Source organism: Oncorhynchus tshawytscha, linkage group LG31 (assembly GCF_018296145.1).
Source record: "Oncorhynchus tshawytscha isolate Ot180627B linkage group LG31, Otsh_v2.0, whole genome shotgun sequence".
NCBI classification, from domain to species: Eukaryota; Metazoa; Chordata; class Actinopteri; order Salmoniformes; family Salmonidae; genus Oncorhynchus; species Oncorhynchus tshawytscha.
In genome coordinates this window covers 11,933,337-11,953,306 of record NC_056459.1, presented here as the reverse complement: position 1 = coordinate 11,953,306, position 19,970 = coordinate 11,933,337, and the positions used below count along the sequence as shown (strand labels likewise).

The window sequence follows — 19,970 nt, the reverse complement described above, 5'->3', positions numbered from 1 at the left end:
AAGCAGACAACAGGCAAGGCAGGGTCAGTGAGGTTAAATACAGAGATTACAGTGTGTCTGCACTGATTAAGAAGCAGTCCAACAAATTTAGCAAAATTCTAGGTTTATTAAGGCTAGAGGCTATGCTACACTGAACACTGACTATACTACATCTATAGGCTAAATGCTACACTTTACATTCCTTTAAAAAAGCAACCACAATCAGAGTCAAATTATCTTTGATGATTAGTTCAATTAGCCTTTTCTGATAGATGAGGCCTACCCAAGAATCAACTACTTTAGTTGGTGTTTCAAATTCAAAAATGTTCTGGGGAAAAAATCTACAAGAGAAGAAATACCTACAGTAGTGCTACATAGCTTGGTAAAGCTCATGTGAAACATTGCATGCGTCCCGGCGCTAGCAACCTCGGATGCAAATGTGAATCCTTACCGTACATAGGCCCCTAATGACCAACAGTTAGCTTCCTGTTGTGGCTACCCCTAATCTTTTAAATACCCACTAAAAGGATTACATTTTTTAAACTCCCTATATGTCAAACATCTAATGACTTAAACGCATTGGTAATTTGGTATATGGATAAACTGCTGTTTTCACCACCCCTTAAAGCTTTCGCCGTTTACAATTGTCCCCCCTCCCCTAAATATTAGTGTGCAAAGTGATGTCTTTAGTAACAAATGGGAGAGAAACTGTTTGATAGGAGAGGAGGATTACATCTGGATCCATGTAAATCTCAAAGATGGCCAAATGCTACTTAAGCAAATGGCGGTTTTGGAATTAGCGAAAGTCTAAAAGTCGCCCAAAATCCATCCTAATCTACCACGGCGCTCCCTTCATCGAGTTTCAGACTTTCATTTCCAAATCCCTTGAGGGGGCAGGCTTTCTTTGAAACAAACGTAGATCGAGGGTGTGTGAACAATCCCAGGTTAATCTGGAGCGGCACTTGGACAAATCTGATGCTTTTAAGAGTGTATCTACTAGAAGCTAGGATCACCTGACCTCCCCTGCTTTTCACAAGCTCTAACAGAGCACAGAGACCTGGAGAGAAAATGTAGGCTGCTAGTATATTGAGATGCATCATGCCAGACCTGCTGAATTGGGGGGTATCAACAGATTAATTGCTCTTATGTTTTAGTTCATGAGAAAAACATTAATTTCCATGTAATATGCCAATGTCTAATTTTACAATATGTAAACACAGATAGACTATACACAAATTAGCTCGGAGCATGTACACACACACGCGTACACAAACTTCACTTGGTGTGCAGTCTGCACCCACAAACAGATATTTAATTTCCCTCAGTGCATAAACAGCAGGGGTTCTGTACAGTAAATTGCCACAAGGGAACGCTGGCACTAATTACATGGATTGGACAATAAAAGCCCTGATATCCATTATGGATAAGGGGCTGGTGACGGCCACTGAGTGGGGTGAAGTGAGTGAGCGTTAATGCAAGAGTCAGTGAACTGAATGGCCGGCTATGGGAGCTGGCTGACAGCAGGGGAGCTCAAACAGTTGGCCCGTATGTATTTTAAAAAAGGACACATTTCCAGTAGGAGGGTATAATACTAGAGCTCAATGCAGCTGAACCTAGTGCATGCAGCTCTACAGTTGGCAGGGGTCTGCAACATGTGTCCTGACCCAGGGGCCATTTTTTGGCTCGCCTGCTTTTATGTGGCCCCCCAAATTGTGATCCCATTTTGACAGGTTAAGTTCATAATAACCCAGTTAAAGTAGACATTTGAATGAATTTTGGCCATTAGAGTAGGAGGCCAAGTCTCGAATAAGGTTTTTCAGTCAATCATACTGAACAAAAATATAAAGCGCAACATGTAAAGTGTTGGTTTCATGTTTCATGAGCTGAAATAAAAGATCCCAGAAAAAAAGGCTTATTTCTGTCAAATTATGTAAACAAATTTGCAGTGGTAGACAGTACCTTAAGTAAAAAATTATTTCAAAAGTACTACTTATGTAGTTTATTGGGGTTTCTGTACTTTAGTATTTATATATTTTACTTTACTACATTCCTAAAGAAAATAATGTACTTTTCACTCCATACATTTTCCCTGGCACACAAAAGTACCTGTTACATTTTGAATGCTGAGTTGGACAGGAAAATGGTCAAATTCATGCACTTATCAAGAGAACATCCCTGGTCGTCCCTACTGCCTCTGATCTGACACTACCGGTCAAAAGTTTTAGAATACCTACTCATTCAAGGGTTTTTCATTATTTTTTACTATTTTGTAGAATAATAGTGAAGACATCAAAACTATGAAATAACACATATTGAATCATGTAGTAACCAAAACATGTGTTAAACAAATCTAAATATATTTTATATTTGAGATTCTTCAAATAGCCACACTTTGCCTTGATGACAGTTATGCACACTCTTTGCATTCTCTCAACCAGCTTCATGAGTTAGTCACCTGGAATGCATTTCAATTAACATGTATGCATTGTGAAAAGTTCATTTGTGGAATTTCTTTCCATCTTAATGCAGTTGAGCCAATCAGTTGTGTTGTGACAAGGTAGAGGTGGTATTCAGAAGATGGTCTTTTACCAAATAGGGTAAGTCCATATTATAGCAAGAACATCTCAAATAAGCAAAGAGAAACGACAGCACATCATTACTTTTATTAAGACATGAAGATGAAAAATTTCAAGAATTTTGAAAGTTTCTTTAAGTGCAGTCTCAAAAACCATCAAGCACTATGATGAAACTGGCTCACATGAGGACCGCCACAGGAATGGAAGACCTAGAGTTACCTCCGCTGCAGAGGATAAGTTCATTGGAGTTACCAGCCCAAATAAATGCTTCACAGAGTTCAAGTAACAGGCACATCAACTGTTCAGAGGAGAATCAGGCTTTCATGGTCAAATTGCTGTAAAGAAACCACTACTAAAAGGACACCAATAATAAGAAGAGCCTTGCTTGGGCCAAGAAACATTAGCAATGGACATTAGACCGGTGGAAATGTGTCCTTTGGTCTGGAGACCAAATTGGAGAATTTTGGTTCCAACCGCCATGTCTTTGTGAGATGAGGTGTGGGTGAACAGATCATCTCCGCATGTGTATTTCCCACTGTAAAGCATGGTGGTGTTATGGTGTGGGGGTGCTTTGCTGGTGACACTGACTGTTACTTTTGACCACCCCTTTGTTCAGGGACACATTATTCCATTTCTGTTCGTCGCAGGTCTGTGAAACTTGTTCAGTTTATGACTCAGTTGTTGAATCTTGTTATGTTCATACAAATATGTACACATCTTAAGTTCTGAAAATAAACGCAGTTGATATTGAGAGGATGTTTCTTTTTTTGCTGAGTTTATGTTCAGTCTCGCCAAAAAGCTTGTCCATTTCATGTAGGCAAATATCCACAACACCTCTTATTTCCTTGATTTCTCCAACATGCCAATTTTTTAGAGTTTGCTTTTTTGGTTATAGGTCTACACTCCCCCCAAGGGGTGCTATAGACACACACATCAAAAGTGTAATTTATATTTTGTTTTAAAGATAAAGTTGTAATTTTGCATGCAAAAATAACATCCCTAATGCTGGAATTGCCCAATATTAAAATCACAGTAAAACACTTGGTGGTACAGAGGTTGAAAAAATAAGGGTAGATGTAACTAGGGATGAAACAGTTACCAGTTTCACGATAAACAATGGTCAAATTCCCAATGGTTAGCATTACCATTTCAAATTTTAATTATCATTAAAACATTGGTTTGAAAAACCCACGGTAAATACTGTCCAGCATTAACCAAAGTTAGCAACAATCTGACACAGGCAGAGCATGCAAAGTGGGTTGTGTTTTGTGTGAAAACATGCCGGAAGGCAGTGACGGCACTCGGGATGTGTCACCCTTCTAAGAGGACCAAATATGAAATGTGGTCGTATTTTTGGTTTTACAAGAGTGCTGAGGGAAACGTAATCAAAGACGGTTACCCTGTCTGCCGTACATGCAAAAAGAAAAGAAAATTGCTGCGAAAGGGTGCAACACTTCAAATCTCCAGTTATCTTCGTGACCATCACCTTTATAGCGAATGCTATAAACTTTATAGCGAATGCAAGGTAACTTTAAGCTCAATGCATTATGTGGGGACTTGGGAATAGGGGAAAATGTCGTGGTTTGTCTGTCTAACTTGCTAATAGCTTGTCAATAATGTAAAGTGAAGCCTTCAGCGTTACCTACTCTTGTAAAAATAGTACACGTTATTCTGCTGCTGTATGCGTCGTGTGTCTGCAGACTCTATATGCCCATTGCACACAATAACATGAGATGTAGTTTAGTCACCCAACCAACACATTTTGTTCATTTAAAATCTGGCAATCGTCGACTTGGTTGTAAAAGTGTTCCAACGGGAGAAACACGATATACAATACTGCTGCATTTATGTCAATTGTTGGGCTCATTGCAATTATTCTCACTGTCTTATTAATTCTTAAGACTCATTTGTATTTATGTAAATTGTGCATGGGGTCATTGCATATACTCAAATGCAACACAGAAGTGTGTGTGTGTGTGTGTGTGTGTGTGTGTGTGTGTGTGTGTGTGTGTGTGTGTGTGTGTGTGTGTGTGTGTGTGTGTGTGTGTGAATAATAATAATAATGTAACACAATAATAACAAACGCACAAGCGTTTTTTGAGAATATGCTGGAAGAGTGGGGGAATCAACAAGAAAGCCCTAGTCTGCAAAACCACAGACAACGCAACAAACATGATCAAGGCTTTTGAAGAGTTCCCAGATCTGTGGCTTGGGCTCTTTGGCCATAATTTTTACCTGGCCATCTCAAAGGCTCTGAAAATTCAGAGTTGACAGAGCAGTCAAGGCCTGCTGTCATCTGGTCCAAGGCTTCTCACAGGGCTGGAAAAGGAGAGAACTGCGAGAAAAGCAAGCTGCCCTCAACATGCCACAGAAGGCTCTGATCCATGATGTGGTAACCCGATGGGGATCTACACACACGATGCTTGAGCGTTTCCTCATCCAACAGCAGCCAGTCTGTGTGACACTGGCTGGGGAAAGAGGAACATGGCATTTGATGCCGACAAAGTGTCATGGAGCAACTGTGCCAGCTCCTTGAACCTCTGAGCAAGTTTACAGATACACTTGCCTCAGAGACACGAGTGACACTGTCAGCCATCAAGCCTGTCCTGGACCACATCATCCGTGACGTTCTGGTGGAAAAGGATACAGAGCCATCCCTGACCAAGGAGATGAAAAGAGTAATGAGAGAATACCTTAACAACAGATACACAGAGAACGCAAAGAGTCATGCACATGGCTAGGGTAGGCAACAACATCTCCACCCCGCTGATCCTCAACCCCACAAGGGTGCGTTCTGAGCCCTCTCCTGTACTCCCTGTTCACCCACGACTGCGTGGCCACGCATGCCTCCAACTCAATCATCAAGTTTGCGGACGACACAACAGTGGTAGGCTCGATTATCAACAACGACGAGACGGCCTACAGGGAGGAGGTGAGGGCCCTCGGAGTGTGGTGTCAGGAAAATAACCTCACACTCAACGTCAACAGCAGCAGCGCCTCTTCAACCTCAGGGGGCTGAAGAAATTCAGCTTGTCACCAAAAGCACTCACAAACTTCTACAGATGCACAATCGAGAGCATCCTGGCGGGCTGTATCACCGCCTGGTACGGCAACTGCTCCGCCCACAATCATAAGGCTCTCCAGAGGGTAGTGAGGTCTGCACAACGCATCACCGGGGGCAAACTACCTGCCCTCCAGGACACCTACACCACCCGATGTTACAGGAAGGCCATAAAGATCATCAAGGACATCAACCACCCGAGCCACTGCCTGTTCACCCCGCTATCATCCAGAATGCGAGGTCAGTACAGGTGCATCAAAGCTGGGACCGAGAGACTGAAAAACAGCTTCTATCTCAAGGCCATCAGACTGTTAAACAGCCACCACTAACATTAAGTGGCTGCTGCCAACACACTGACACTGACTCAACTCCAGCCACTTTAATAATGGGAATTGATGGAAAATGATGTAAATATATCACTAGCCACTTTAAACAATGCTACCTTATATAATGTTACTTACCCTACATTATTCATCTCATATGCATACGTATATACTGTACTCTATATCATCGACTGCATCCTTATGTAATACATGTATCACTAGCCACTTTAACTATGCCACTTTGTTTACATACTCATCTCATATGTATATACTGTACTCGATACCATCTACTGTATCTTGCCTATGCTGCTCTGTACCATCACTCATTCATATATCCTTATGTACATATTCTTTATCCCCTTACACTGTGTATAAGACAGTAGTTTTGGAATTGTTAGTTAGATTACTTGTTGGTTATTACTGCATTGTCGGAACTAGAAGCACAAGCATTCCGCTACACTCGCATTAACATCTGCTAACCATGTGTATGTGACAAATAAAATTTGATTTGATGGCTTGTTTCATTGACCCCTGCTTCAAAAGGAGCTTTTTAGATGAGCCTAAGCTGCAAAAGCTGACACTGACAGCTGTATCCAGGAGGCCTTGAAGCTGGCAGCTGCACAAGTCAGGGAAGTCAGGGAAGAACCAAAGCGGCATCGGAGGGGAAATGTCTGGCTAGGTTGGGGGCAATGCATCAGAGCTGCCTCACCTTGCCAGGAAGCTTTTGTGCATCCGAGCAACCAGCGTGCCATCAGAGTGTTCAGTGTCAGCGGGCACATGGACTCCCCTCACAGATCCCTACTTAAACCGGACAAAGTAAATATGCTAACATTTTTTACATTTCAATCTCAAGTGAACAAATATGAATCCATACAGGATGTTAGGCCAGCAGAACCGTATTTCTTTATGAAGGAGAGAACAGACATACAACCAGTGCTGTTCATTTGATTTGTTTACATATTTTAATGTAAACACCTGCACATTGGATTTGTTTACATATGGTTGTATTGTTCTTACATGCACATTGCTTTACTTACTTAAGGTTGTGTTCATTTAAACCTGCACTAGGGAAACTTTTACCTCTCATGGCCACATGGTGCCATCTTTAATGTTAAAGTTATTATTTTAATGTTTATGCACACAAAAAGTGCAGAGTGCTGATAATTGTATTTGTTGTTTTGTTGAAATGATTTCAGTGTGTGTGTGTATCAGTACTTTTTGAACATTTCCAGCACATTTTAACAATACTGCGATAATACTGATAACCGTGATAATTTTGGTCACTAAAATTGTGATATGAAATTTTCATACCGTTTTATCTCTAGACCTAACACTTCATACTTTTGGTTCATACAGATTATATCTTCATAAATACACACTCAGTGTCATTAGGCTAAGTGTAAACTGCAACGCGCAACAACTAGGCTTACTTTAACACATAGGGAGGCTGGGGAGTTACTGTATGTCAAAAGCGTTTCAGCTAGCATTATCCTTGTACTGTAGTCTAATAGTTTGTAGATGGTCTGAGCAATTCCAGATCTGTGGAGATTTGCACAGCATAAACAAATTCAATTTATTTTCTCACAGTAAATTGAAATACTGGGAATACTAGAATACTACCTAGAATACTTAGGCTAATGATGCTGTGTTGCCCTATTTGGAAGAGGACCATCGAGTTGGATAAGCATATGGGACTGCGGCCTACATAGGTGCATTATGCATTAATGCCATCTGCATCCTCAAAGATGGAGCAAGTGACAATGTTTTGCAAACATTCTTTATCTGGGACAAACATGTAGCCTACTTGGCAGTCAGCGAGCGTAAATCGACGCTGCTTATTCATATAGCACTCTAAGCACTTCAAATCAAAATACTGGCTTGTTGGACGATAATTCTAGAGATTTCTACATCAAGCATTCCACCTCAGAGTTGTTTCACAAAGGTTAGCTAATGCAGCCACTGGTGCCGTTACAAGAGAGCGATTATCTGTTCCTCAGTGTCACTGCTTATCCCCACAGATAATAACGATAGATTAACACAATTCATGCCGAAAAGAGCACACTGTACCATGCTAAATTCAGTGTTTTTTGGGGGCATTCTATTTGATCAATTATGGCACATTGAGTAATGTTTGCGGTAAGTGAGTTATCGTTCATTTAAACAGAGAGCATTCCCATTATAGATAGCCTAGTGGGTACAGAAAAACTACTGTGAAAACATTTTTGTAACCCAATGTACAGGCTCGGATTAAAACACAATGAACAAGAATCAACATAAATAACCAGATTCAATTTGGCAGTAGTGCAGTTATAGGCCTATATATGTGGAACCCTAATCACATTTGTAACACCCGCCTTCATTGCCAAAACAAATACAAGAAAGACTTAGGCTAGAGCATTAGATGCTCAGAGGTTAAGTCTGAACAATACACGAACCACACCTGGGTGTACAAACTGGGAAAATGTCAAGGTAACCTAACAGTTTTGTACCTCCAAATGGTCATGAATGTGTTCAGTGGTTGAACTAAGGGCACTCAGCTCTGGTGATCACAATGGCCGATCTTGTATACCATTACACAAGGTAGCTTGAGACCGAAATTAAATCATTAGCGGAGTCGAGGCTGATTAATTATCCAAAGGCTCTGAACGTACAATCAATATGGACTAAACAGAGTAGGACCACCGTACGGGAGAATAAAACTTGATTCGGGACAAAGTTGTAATTGCTTGTGAATCGGAAGTAGCACAGACCTTTTTCCTATAGAGATTGCAGGATTGACTCAAAGTGCAACCTCCAAGAGCATAAACAAAATGCCATACACCCAACAATAAGCCCCCAACGTAAAGTAAAGTCAAGATATCCTTAAAGTAATAGGCCTCTTGTAGACATTTTTATGGACAGAAATTTTTTTCTGGATTAAAATGGGCCTAAAGTAGTGGGAGTGGCAGGGGGTGCGGCAATGGGCACGTTCAGCCCATTGGCGTGGCTGAATTGTCGAGAACATTTTAGAGACACCCATCTTGGCGGTTTAGAGAAATTTGAATTTTTAGGCCAATTTCCTACAATTATAGAACTTGCTCCATGGAGCTGAGAGAACCTTCTGCAGATTAAAGCTAATTTCCTGCAATTCTATTAATTTTGCCATGGCTAATGCTGCATTATTTTGCTAAAACATAATAACAAAATCAATACTGATAAATTCAGTGTTGTTTTGTACTTTGAAATTATCCCAGACTGACTAGCTTCTACTTCTACTGATTGTAAATTCTTAAAGATTATATTGTTGTTATGGGATTTATATGAATAATAACTAGATGATGTATACATTTAACGTAGAAATATAAATAACCGAATACTACCCTGTCACTGTATGATTGTATGAATCATATTAGAATCAAAACACTGAATATAATGTGTGTAGTTTTAGTCAAGAATTAGAACAAGGACTTTCTGTTCCTTGTTAGAAACAAATGGAACTATTGTCAGACCGGCTGGAATACTGTGTTCCTTACAGGACATTCTGTCCCCACGCAGGGAGGGGAGAGACCTTGGGCTTGTAGTAGATTGTTTAACAGGTGGCAGACAATTTGAGAAGGCTTGTGAACTATATTGCCATTGTATCTGAGAGGAGGGACATTTATGACGAAATGTGAGGTATATAAATCAATGTACATGGTATTATGAGCAGAGCTCTCGGGAATAAACACTATTGGCTAAGTTTACTGACCTTTTTCCGTTTCATTTAAATAAGAACCTTACAAATTCTTAGAAACAGACAGAGTATTAATTGCATTGGAAAAATGAACATGAGAACAAAATTATCTTAACAATTATTAAAAATTTAAAGAAAAGTATGTATTGTTTTATATTTTTTTCTACATACTTTAAATCTGGTTTTAGTAATTTCAGTTTAAAAACAAAGCTCCTTGCCATCCTAAAAATCATTATTTATTTTACATAAATGGCACTGTTTAGACTTCGGCAACCCCCCAAAAAAAACACTTAGGTCACCTGCCCAAGGATTTGAATGGAACAAAATCCCTGAATAATATTAAAATCAACTAGGTCTAAACTCCATTTACGTGAACAGTCAAATCGGCTGTGTCAGAGCTTGAAAACACTATTAGTGTCGTTCCTGTGATGAGGTAAGCCAACTTGCTGTTGCTGGCACAATGCCCGAACAGCTTAGAAAACAGCCATCTTGACAGCTGCTGCGATGATCAACAGTTGGCATGTCAACACAGACTTGAGCCAACACTTCATATACTGTTTCTTACTCAATATGTACAGTATGTACTGTATTTTAGTCATCTCATAATATACAGTACCTTCAAAGTATTCACACCCCTTGACTTTCTCCACATTTTCTTGTTTCAATCTAAATTTAAGATGTATTACATTTAGATGTTGTGTCAATGGCCTACACACAATACCCAATAATGTTAAAGTGGAATTGTTTTTTACAAATTAATAAAATATGAAAAGCCTGAATGTCTTGAGTCAAGTATTCAACCACTTTGATATGGCACGACCAAATACGTTCAGAAGCAAGAACTTCCTTGACAAGTCACAAATTGCTTGGACTCACTGTATGCAATAATAGTGTTTAACATGATTATTTAATTACTACCTCATCTCTGTACCCCACACATACAATTAACTGTAAGGTCCCTCAGTCAAGCAGTGAATTTCAAACAGATTCAACTACGAATACCAGGGAGGTTTACAAATGCCTCGCAAAGAAGGGCACCTACTGGTAGATGGGTAAAAAAATACAATACCTCTTTGAGCATTGTGAAGTTATTAATTACACTTTAGATGGTGTATCAATACACCCAGTCACTACAAAGACACAGGTGTCCTTCCCAACTCATAGAGGAAGGAAACCTCTCAGGGATTTCACCATGAGGCCAATGGTGACTTTAACCTCTCTTGGGTAGGGGGCAGTATTTTCACCTCTGGATGAAAAGCGTGCCCAAAAGCGTGCCCAAAGTAAACTGCCTGTTACTCAGGCCCAGAAACTAGGATATGAATATAATTGGTAGATCTTGATAGAAAACACTCTAAAGGATTGGGATACCCTCATTATTAGGAACCTGGTTGCAGTTCCTATGGCTTCCACTGGATGTCAACAGTCTTTAGAAATTGTTCAATGTTTTTCTTTTGAGAAATTAAGAAGCAGTCCTATTCATTGTAAGTGTCACTCCAGGTGGACTCTACTGTTTAAATGCTCGTGAACTGGAGCACGCTTCACATTGTTTTTATCTTGAATTAGAAACAGTTTATTCGTCCTAAATTGTATCGATTATTTACGTTTTAGGGTACCTGAGATTGGAATAGGAACGTTGTTTGAAATGCTTGGACCAAGTTTACAGGTAACTTATTAGATACTTTGTAGGCATGTTGGGCAAGTTGAAACCGGTGTATTTCTGAATCAAACGTGCCAAATAAATTTATATTTTTGGGACATAAAGAAGGACATTTTAACTAACAAAAGGACCGTTTGTGATGTAACTGGGACATTTTGGAGTGCCAACAGAAGAAGATCTTCAAAGGTAAGGCATTAATTATATCGCTATTTCTGACGCACCTGTCTGGTGGAAATATGATTTATTTGTTTGTATGCGGGGCGCTGTCCTCAGATAATCGCATGGTTTGCTTTCGCCGTAAAGCCTTTTTGAAATCTGACACACATGAGGCAGAAATGATGGGAGAGTGGAGGGATGTTTAGGCAGACCCTCAGTCTGCTGCGCTCCCCCATCCACTGAGAATGACCATCAGATCCAGGCACCATCAGCCCAGCAAAATAAAAAGCTAATTATTTAAAATGTATGCTCACTCATTGGAAATGAACACAACAACGGATCTATTACCGCTGTGATCATATAGCCTACCTCAAAAAATGTCTCGAACTACTATGCATTGGCAGGGCAATTCAAGCAAAGCCAATATGCGGTGATAATGTATTGGGCCCATAGCTTACTACACAAACCTCATTGAAACAGTACTGTTTCTAATTGGTTAATGCGAGAGATTTCACTCTTGCCTAAATCTGTTCAAAATAAGCCCAATGTGTTTCTATGGGCTTATATATAATTGGACCTAAGGTTGTCACCTGCCTTCCCGCCTTTGGGACAACAACTCCCATTGTAAGGGCATAGGGTTACATTTAAGTCATGTTAAAACAAAATCTGAGCAGCAGATCTCTGCTTGCATTTTGACTCAAAGTGCTCTTGACTAAGAAGTTTGGTGACCACTGTTCTAGAGTTTTCCCTTTCCCTTGTTAACACAATCAATGTTGTTTTCCTTTACAGTGGCAATTGTGATGGAATCAACACAATATTAGTCATTTTCAATGCAACATAACGAAACAAAACAAACTACGCAAGAGATTTTGTTTTGGCAGAAGGCATCGGAGTAGGATTCTATTGCATTGACATGCACTACTCACCCCATACTCTACACAGACTTGTGCGGCATAAACAAGTAGGCCTACATGCAAATAGAGCATTGCCATATATGGATCTGTGCCATTTACTTCGAACTGGACTGTGTTTACTAGAGGTCGACCAATAAATCAGAATGGCAGATTAATTAGGGCCGATTTCAAGTCTTCATAACAATCGGTTATTTGCATTTTTGTGCACCGATCATGGCCGATTACGTTGCACTCCACGAGGAGACTGCGTGGCAAGCTGAATACCTGTTATGCGAGTGCAGCAAGGAGCCAAGATAAGGTGCTAGCTAGCATTAAATGTATCTTATAAAAAACAATCAAACTACACATGGTTGATGATATTACTAGTTTATCTAGCTTGTCCTGTGTTGCATAGAATCGATGCGGTGCCTGTTAAATTTATCATTGACTCACAGCCTACTTCGCCAAACGGGTGATTTAACAAGCGCATTCGAGGAAAAAACACTGTCGTTGCACCAATGTGTACCTAATCATAAACATCAACGCCTTTCTAAAATCAATACACAAGTATATATTTTTAAACCTGCATATTTAGTTAATATTGCCTGCTAACATGAATTTCTTTTAACTAGGGAAATTGTGTCACTTCTCTTGCTTTCTGTGCAACAGAGTCAGGGTATATGCAGCATGACATAACATTGAAGGTTGTGCATTGTAACAGGAATATTTAGATTTATGGATGCCACCTGTTAGATAAAATACGGAACGGTTCCGTATTTCACTGAAAGAAGAAACGTTTTGTTTTCGAAATTATAGTTTCCGGATTTTACCATATTAATGACCTAAGGCTCTTATTTCTGTGTGTTATTATGTTATAATTAAGTCTATGATTTGATATTTGAAAGAGCAGTCTGACTGAGCTGTGGTAGGCAGCAACAGGCTCGTAAGCATTCATTCAAACAGCACTTTTGTGCGTTTGCCAGCAGCTCTTCGCTGTGCTTCAAGCATTGAGCTGTTTAACTTCAAGCCTATCAACTCCCAAGATTAGGCTGGTGTAACCGATGTGAAATGGCTAGCTAGTTAGCGGGGTACACGCTAATAGCGTTTCAATCGGTGACGTCACTTGCTCAGACCTTGAGGTAGTTGTACCGCTTACTCTGCAAGTAAATGGTACTTGCAGAGTAAGGCTTTTGTGGAGCGATGGGTAACGATGCTTTGAGGGTGGCTGTTGTCGATGTGTTCCTTGTTCGAGCCCAGGTAGGGGCGAGGAGAGGGACGGAAGCTATACTGTTACACTGGCAATACTAAAATGCCTATAAGAACATCCAATAGTCAAAGGTATATGAAAAACAAATGGTAGAGAGAAATAGTCCTATAATAACTACAACCTAAAATGTTTTATCTGGGAATATTGAAGACTCATGTTAAAAGGAACCACCAGCTTTCATATGTTCTCATGTTCTGAGCAAGGAACTTAAACGTTTTTTTTTTTTTACATGGCACATATTGCACTTTTACTTTCTTTTCCACCACTTTGTGTTAGCATTATTTAAACCAAATTGAACATGTTTCATTATTTAGTTGAGGCTAAATTGATTTTATTTTACATTTTATTTTAACATTTTATTGAAAAATGTTATGGGATGCATTTTCTCCATTGTTTCTTTATGGTAGGCCACTCTGATAGGCCTGCATTATGATCAAATAGCCATAGTCGCCTACATGGGCACTGTTAAAACTGTACCTTAAAGTGGGTACGCTTGACACAATTTTCACAACGTTCAAGTTTGCGCTCAGAAGATTTGAAATTTGCACAGTGCCAAAAAATAATTGAGGGAACATGTAATTGCTGCACACGGTGATTCAAACTTTCTATTGACTCTGGGGTATTAATACTTAAGTAAATTAGATATTTCTGTATTTAATTTTCAATAAATTTGCCAGAATTTCTAAAACCACGTTTTCACTTTGTCATTATGGTAGTGCTGAGCAATTAACAAAAAAAAAGTGTTGGGGGTGTTTGGTTATTTAACAACTTACTGACCGACGTCGGTTCAATTACTTGAATTCCATTTAGTTCCTTTTTTTGAGCCCAACGCACCATTTCTCTAGAGGGAAATCAAATAATTTGCGACACAATTCAAGAACTATGTGTGATGCTGGGCTGAAGGGAGTTAGAGTTTTCATTACGCAAATGTAAAAACTAGTTCAGCTCAGAATCGTGACAATTAACTATAATCCCATAATCCAATGCACCATTTTTTTGGGGCTTCGACAGAGATGGATCAGAGAGGCGAAGCGAGAGGTTTCACTCTTGCCTAAAACTGTTCAAAATAAGCCCAATGTGCTTCTATGGGCTTATTTTGGACCTAAGCTTGTCGCCTGCCTTCCGCCTTTGGGAGAACAACTCCCATTGTTAGGGAGGAGACATGAGCATATCGTTATTAAATATAGATCTCTGGACGGATACACTTTTACGCCTGCTACATTAAGTTAGATATATACCGACCGCATGAGAGAGGAATGTACACAACGACCAGAGGGACAGAGACAGTTTGTTAAAGTATGCCTTATCTAAGAACTAGTAAAATAATTTTGTCAGACAGCTCTGCAGTAAATGCTACTAAGGTAGACTAGCTAAATAGGATGACTGAAGGCAGTACAGTATGGGAAGCCCATAGATAACTAGGGATGCACCGATATGACATCTGGCCGATACCGATATGTTCCTTGCCAAAAAAAACAAATAGTGATAACCAATATTGAAAATGTTTGCAGCCTTTAAGCATTCTACTACAGTTAAATAGTTAACACACACACACGAATGCAGCGGTCTAAGGCACTGCATCTTAGGGCAGAGGCGTCACTACAGTCCCTGCGACTCCTGTGGCGGGCCGGGAGCAGTGCGCGCTAACCAAGGTTGCCAGGTGCACAGTGTTTCCTCCGACACATTGGTGCGGCTGGCTTCCGGGTTGGATGCGTGCTGTGTTAAAGAAGCAGTTGGTTGGGTTGTGTATCGGAGGACGCATGACTTTCAATCTTCGTCTCTCCCGAGCATGTACGGGGGTTGTAGCGATGAGACAAGATAGTAGCTACTAAAACAATTGGATACCACAAAATTGGAGAAAAAGGGGTAAAATTCAACAACATTTTTAAAATTTTATTTAAAAATATATATATTTTAAATAAACGTCTTTAATGTTTATGCCAGCAGCATACCACCCTGCATACCAATGCTGGCTTGCTTCTGAAGCTAAGCAGGGTTGGTCCTGGTCAGTTCCTGGATGGGAGACCAGATGTTGCTGGAAGTGGTGTTGTTCTAAAAAAAAAAAAATATCCCAATGCCCCAGGACACTGCTCTGTGTAGGGTGCAGTCTTTTGGATGAGACGTTAAACGGGTGTCCTGACTCTCTGAGGTCATTAAAGATCCCATGGCACTTATCGTAAGAGTAGGGGTGTTAACCCCGGTGTCCTGGCTAAATTCCCAATCTGGCCCTCAAACCATCACGGTCACCTAATAATCCCCAGTTTACAATTGCCTCATTAATCCCCCTCTCCCCTGTAACTATTCCACAGGTCGTTGCTGCAAATGAGAACGTGTTCTCAGTCAACTTACCTGGTAAAATAACGGATTAAAAATTAAAATAAAACAGTTCTCCACTACAGATCACGGAGAGGGCTCTTCTGAATTATTTTTGAGCAAGAGCCTTTTGGGCCTCTGGGCTCCAAAGAACATCTGAAATTATAGGTTTTATGATTCTCCTCAGATACAAACTTAGTACATGATGGCTCCAGTCCTTTAAATATTTAGTATAATATTATAACACGCAAGAAAATTGTGAAAGGAGAAACTGTTGAGGCACAATTACCACACCATGGAGCAGAGGTACACACAAAAGTACACACTTTATATGAAATGCATTATCGACCTGGCTGTCATTTTTGAATGTGTAGAAAGATGGTGTGGAATTCACTACAAGGCTAAGCTATTGGCTCTGTATAACCCATGAGGTTTGATAAAGCTGAATGGGTGAATGAGAAACAGGAAAAGTATGGTCTAGGTCTACTACGGTCTCAAATAGGCTAGTATCTTTGAAAGTCCAGTGGGAGTCCAGTGTTTGCTCTATGCATTTATTCAAAAATATGTTTTTTAAAAACGCAATACAAATCTATTTTGAATGGACATTCTCAGTGAATGGAAGTCTAAATGCCATGCATGATGGTTTATAGCAGGGATGGGCAACTCCAGTCCTCAGGGGCCGGAGTGGTGTAATTTTATCCTCATCCCTAGCAAACACAACTGATTAAACTAATTGTATTCTAAACTGAAGATCATGATTAGTTGATTTTTGGAGTCAGGTGTGTTAGCTGGGGCAAAAGTATGACACCAAATCAGGCCCCAGAGGACTGTAGATGCCCATCCATGGTTTATAGGAAGACTCTCAATTGGTTTTGCTCGACTCCTCGTTTCCTCTGGTCCATCCTCTCCTCGCCTCCTTTTGAAAAAAGATAGTCGAGGAGCGGAGGCAAGGAAATGTGCTCGTATGAAATGAGAATCCTTCTCCACTCGTGCGTCATCAGGCAAATTACATTTATCATATCTTAAAAATAAATGTGTAATGTGATAAAAACGAATTTAGCTAGTTGTGCAATACATTTTAAAGATAAAAGGATAAGTAGTGTATCATGTTTTAAATGTGTACATGTTTTTCTCCTTCGAGAAAACAACAGCTGATTCAAAGAGGGTGTGGCGGATTTTAAAACTCTTCCTTGCTAGCTGCCGGGATGATACTTGTGTATCCTCTACCGAAGTAGGTAATCGAGGAGGGGAGAATACTCTGTTAGCCTACTAATGAATTAACACACTCCTCAACCATTTATCGGTTTCTGGGTCACGGAGGAGAGGCGTACAGACTTTTTCCCAATTGAGAATCTGAGAGTCATTACATTTCTTTGAATCTTAGATGGCCTAGGCCTATAATTTTGCAACCACCCCCTGAAGAACTTCTAATGCCAGTCAAGTAAAAAATGGTGTTTGGATTTGATAGACAAGAGGTCAACTTTACATTTCTGACTTACAAAATAATCAGACTTCGTATGCCAAGACCCATCACAAACAACTGAACACATTTAAACCAATAGGACCAGTAGGCCTAAATCCTCTTAATCTATTGCTATTTCCACACAGTTCACCTGGCTGGAGAAAGCCTATAAATCTGACATTTTTGTTCAAGGTTCAAATCAAAGACAGGTGGAGAAGTGATGACAGTAGGGAGTAAAACCAGGTTACATGTGGGTGACCAGGTCAGTCATAGTGTCACAGGGTTGTACAAACAGTTGTCATATTGACACATATCATTGCAAGAGAATTACATCATAAAGAATGCAAATTAGACTAGCTAGATTGTTATTCAATGTTTGTTACCAAACTCTGTATGACTATGTTAAAGAGCCATATGACCTTCCTATGCTTACTACGGTAGTCGGAGTTGAATCATCACAGGTTGGCTACAGAAAGACGTGTCTCATTCAAAATCCTTACTGCTAACATCACTGAGCATTTAAATATAGTCTAGTCAATTTATAGGTTAGTTTTGATTAGCACCTTCCAAAATTGTTTCAGGTGTGGTGACAAAAAGTGATTTCCCTTTCAATAGCATCTAGCCTTCTCTTCAAATACTGCATAAATACTATGGACTCAAAATAAACCTCTAGCGTCATAGGTATGGGTGGTGGAGTGGTGTCAAGTCATGGTATTGTGCATTAGGGCCTAAACTCGTCAAGGGATTAAGGCAGAGGAATGACACTGCAAAGGCAGTAACCTCAAATTCTGAAAGGAGTCCAGTATACTTTCCTTCCATCTGTCTCCAAGTACCCTTTTATATTTTTAGACTAAAGCAGTGACGTGATTTTCATCATCCTTCTCAGTTGACTATGACAGTGTGTTATCGTATCATCTTACAAGTAGGCTACTGTGGACCCCAGGAAGAGTAGCTGCTGATTTTGAAAAGGCTAATGGGGATCCTAATAAAATACCTAAAATACTGTACCAGTTCACTGGATACTTCGAAATTGTTTTGAAAATGCAATGATGGTTGAAATAATAGTTTGTGTGACATCCATCCCTTCTGCATGACATGAAGTTGTTTTACATTACTCAGTTAAACTTATTTGTAACACTGGTTGTTACAGTGTAACGTTAGTATGCTATCAAATAAAATAAAGTATGTATGAGACCATTTGAGTTTGCTCAAGCTAACTTGGGGCATGTCCTGGAAAACCTGTCACACAATAAGATCAACCTTTTAAATCACGTGACTAATAAAAACCTGACGTTGACCGGAAAGGCTGAACTGGTTAGCTGGCTACCATTCATACTTTTCTTCAAAACTGGTAGATTTTAGGAGGAAACAGCACGTTTCTATGAGATGCCAATGGCTGGGTCGCATGACAAAGGAAGTCCGGCTAGCTTGCTAACCCAGACACCCGGTCTGTCATCCACATTGGGGGACATGTTTTCTAGTAGTGACAGCAGACAAGGACAGGAACACGGAAGGGGCTTCCAAAACAGCTACTAAATTAAACTATATAAGACAATGTATTACTGAGCACGCGCAGCAATAAATGTTGTTCCCAAGGTTGACTAGTAGAAACACAGAGAAAGTGCTATCATACCTTTGCTTTGCCGGCCTCGAGCTTCTTTTGCCTCTCCTCGTCTTCCATTACCGTTGTCCCTGTGGCTGAGAGAAGAGGAAAGGGGCTTCATGCGAAGTGTCAGCGAATACGCTTAGAGTCTGTGGGGAAAGTGTCTGTCTGTTGACATTAAAATTGTTTGGTAATGGTGTCAATTCACTGCGACGAACTCGCATTAGGAGAGGACTCCTTGCTACAGCCACATCTCCGCCGCCATGTTCTCCACGTAAACACGAGACTGATTGTGATGACGTCACATAGGTGGCTGTTTTCCGCAGCTACGCCCCTTTGGGAACGTCAGAATGTCACTCACAGTTCAAAACGTTTATTTTATTCTTATTTTTACAGAGGGAAACATACTGTGTGTACACAAGTAAAATATATATATTGATTATAGATTGAAATCATTTGCATGAGTAAATACATATTCTCTTTTCTGTGGAGGTGCAAACAAGATCACTGGGTTGCATAATCGCTCATCAGGATTAATTTCACATTGCCCCAGTTTAAATGACTAGATCTATTTTAAATTAAATGAAATATGGTCTCTCCATATGATTATTTCTGAAATTGTGGTATTAAAACAAATACAAAATGAGAGCACACTTTGCACACCTAAAATCCTCACAAACTTTTACAGATACACAATTGAGAACATCCTGTATCTCCGCCTGGTACAGCAACCGCAGGGCTCTCCAGAGGGTGGTGCGGTCTGCCCAACGCATCACCGGAGGCAAACTACCTGCCCTCCAGGACACCTACAGCACCCGATGTCACAGGAAGGCCAAAAATATATTCAAGGACAACAACCACCCGAGCCACTGCCTGTTCAGACGGCTATTATCCTGAAGGTGAGATTAAAGGTGCATCAAAGCTGGGACAGAGAGATTGAAAACAGCTTCTATCTCAAAGTCATCAGA

General features: G+C 40.1%; 1 protein-coding gene across 5 annotated transcripts in view; it reads right to left on the bottom strand.

The window, feature by feature from the left end:
- Positions 1-19,291, bottom strand: part of LOC112229706 (A-kinase anchor protein 9) — a 133,562-nt gene extending 114,271 nt beyond the window's left edge. For all 5 annotated transcript variants that reach the window (XM_042310054.1, XM_042310056.1, XM_024395693.2 and 2 more), the window contains exon 1: positions 19,033-19,291. In XM_042310054.1, coding sequence (XP_042165988.1) covers positions 19,033-19,080 — 48 coding nt within the window. In that variant the 5' untranslated portion in view covers positions 19,081-19,291. The remainder of the gene's footprint in view (positions 1-19,032) is intronic.
- Positions 19,292-19,970: the final 679 nt, after the last annotated feature.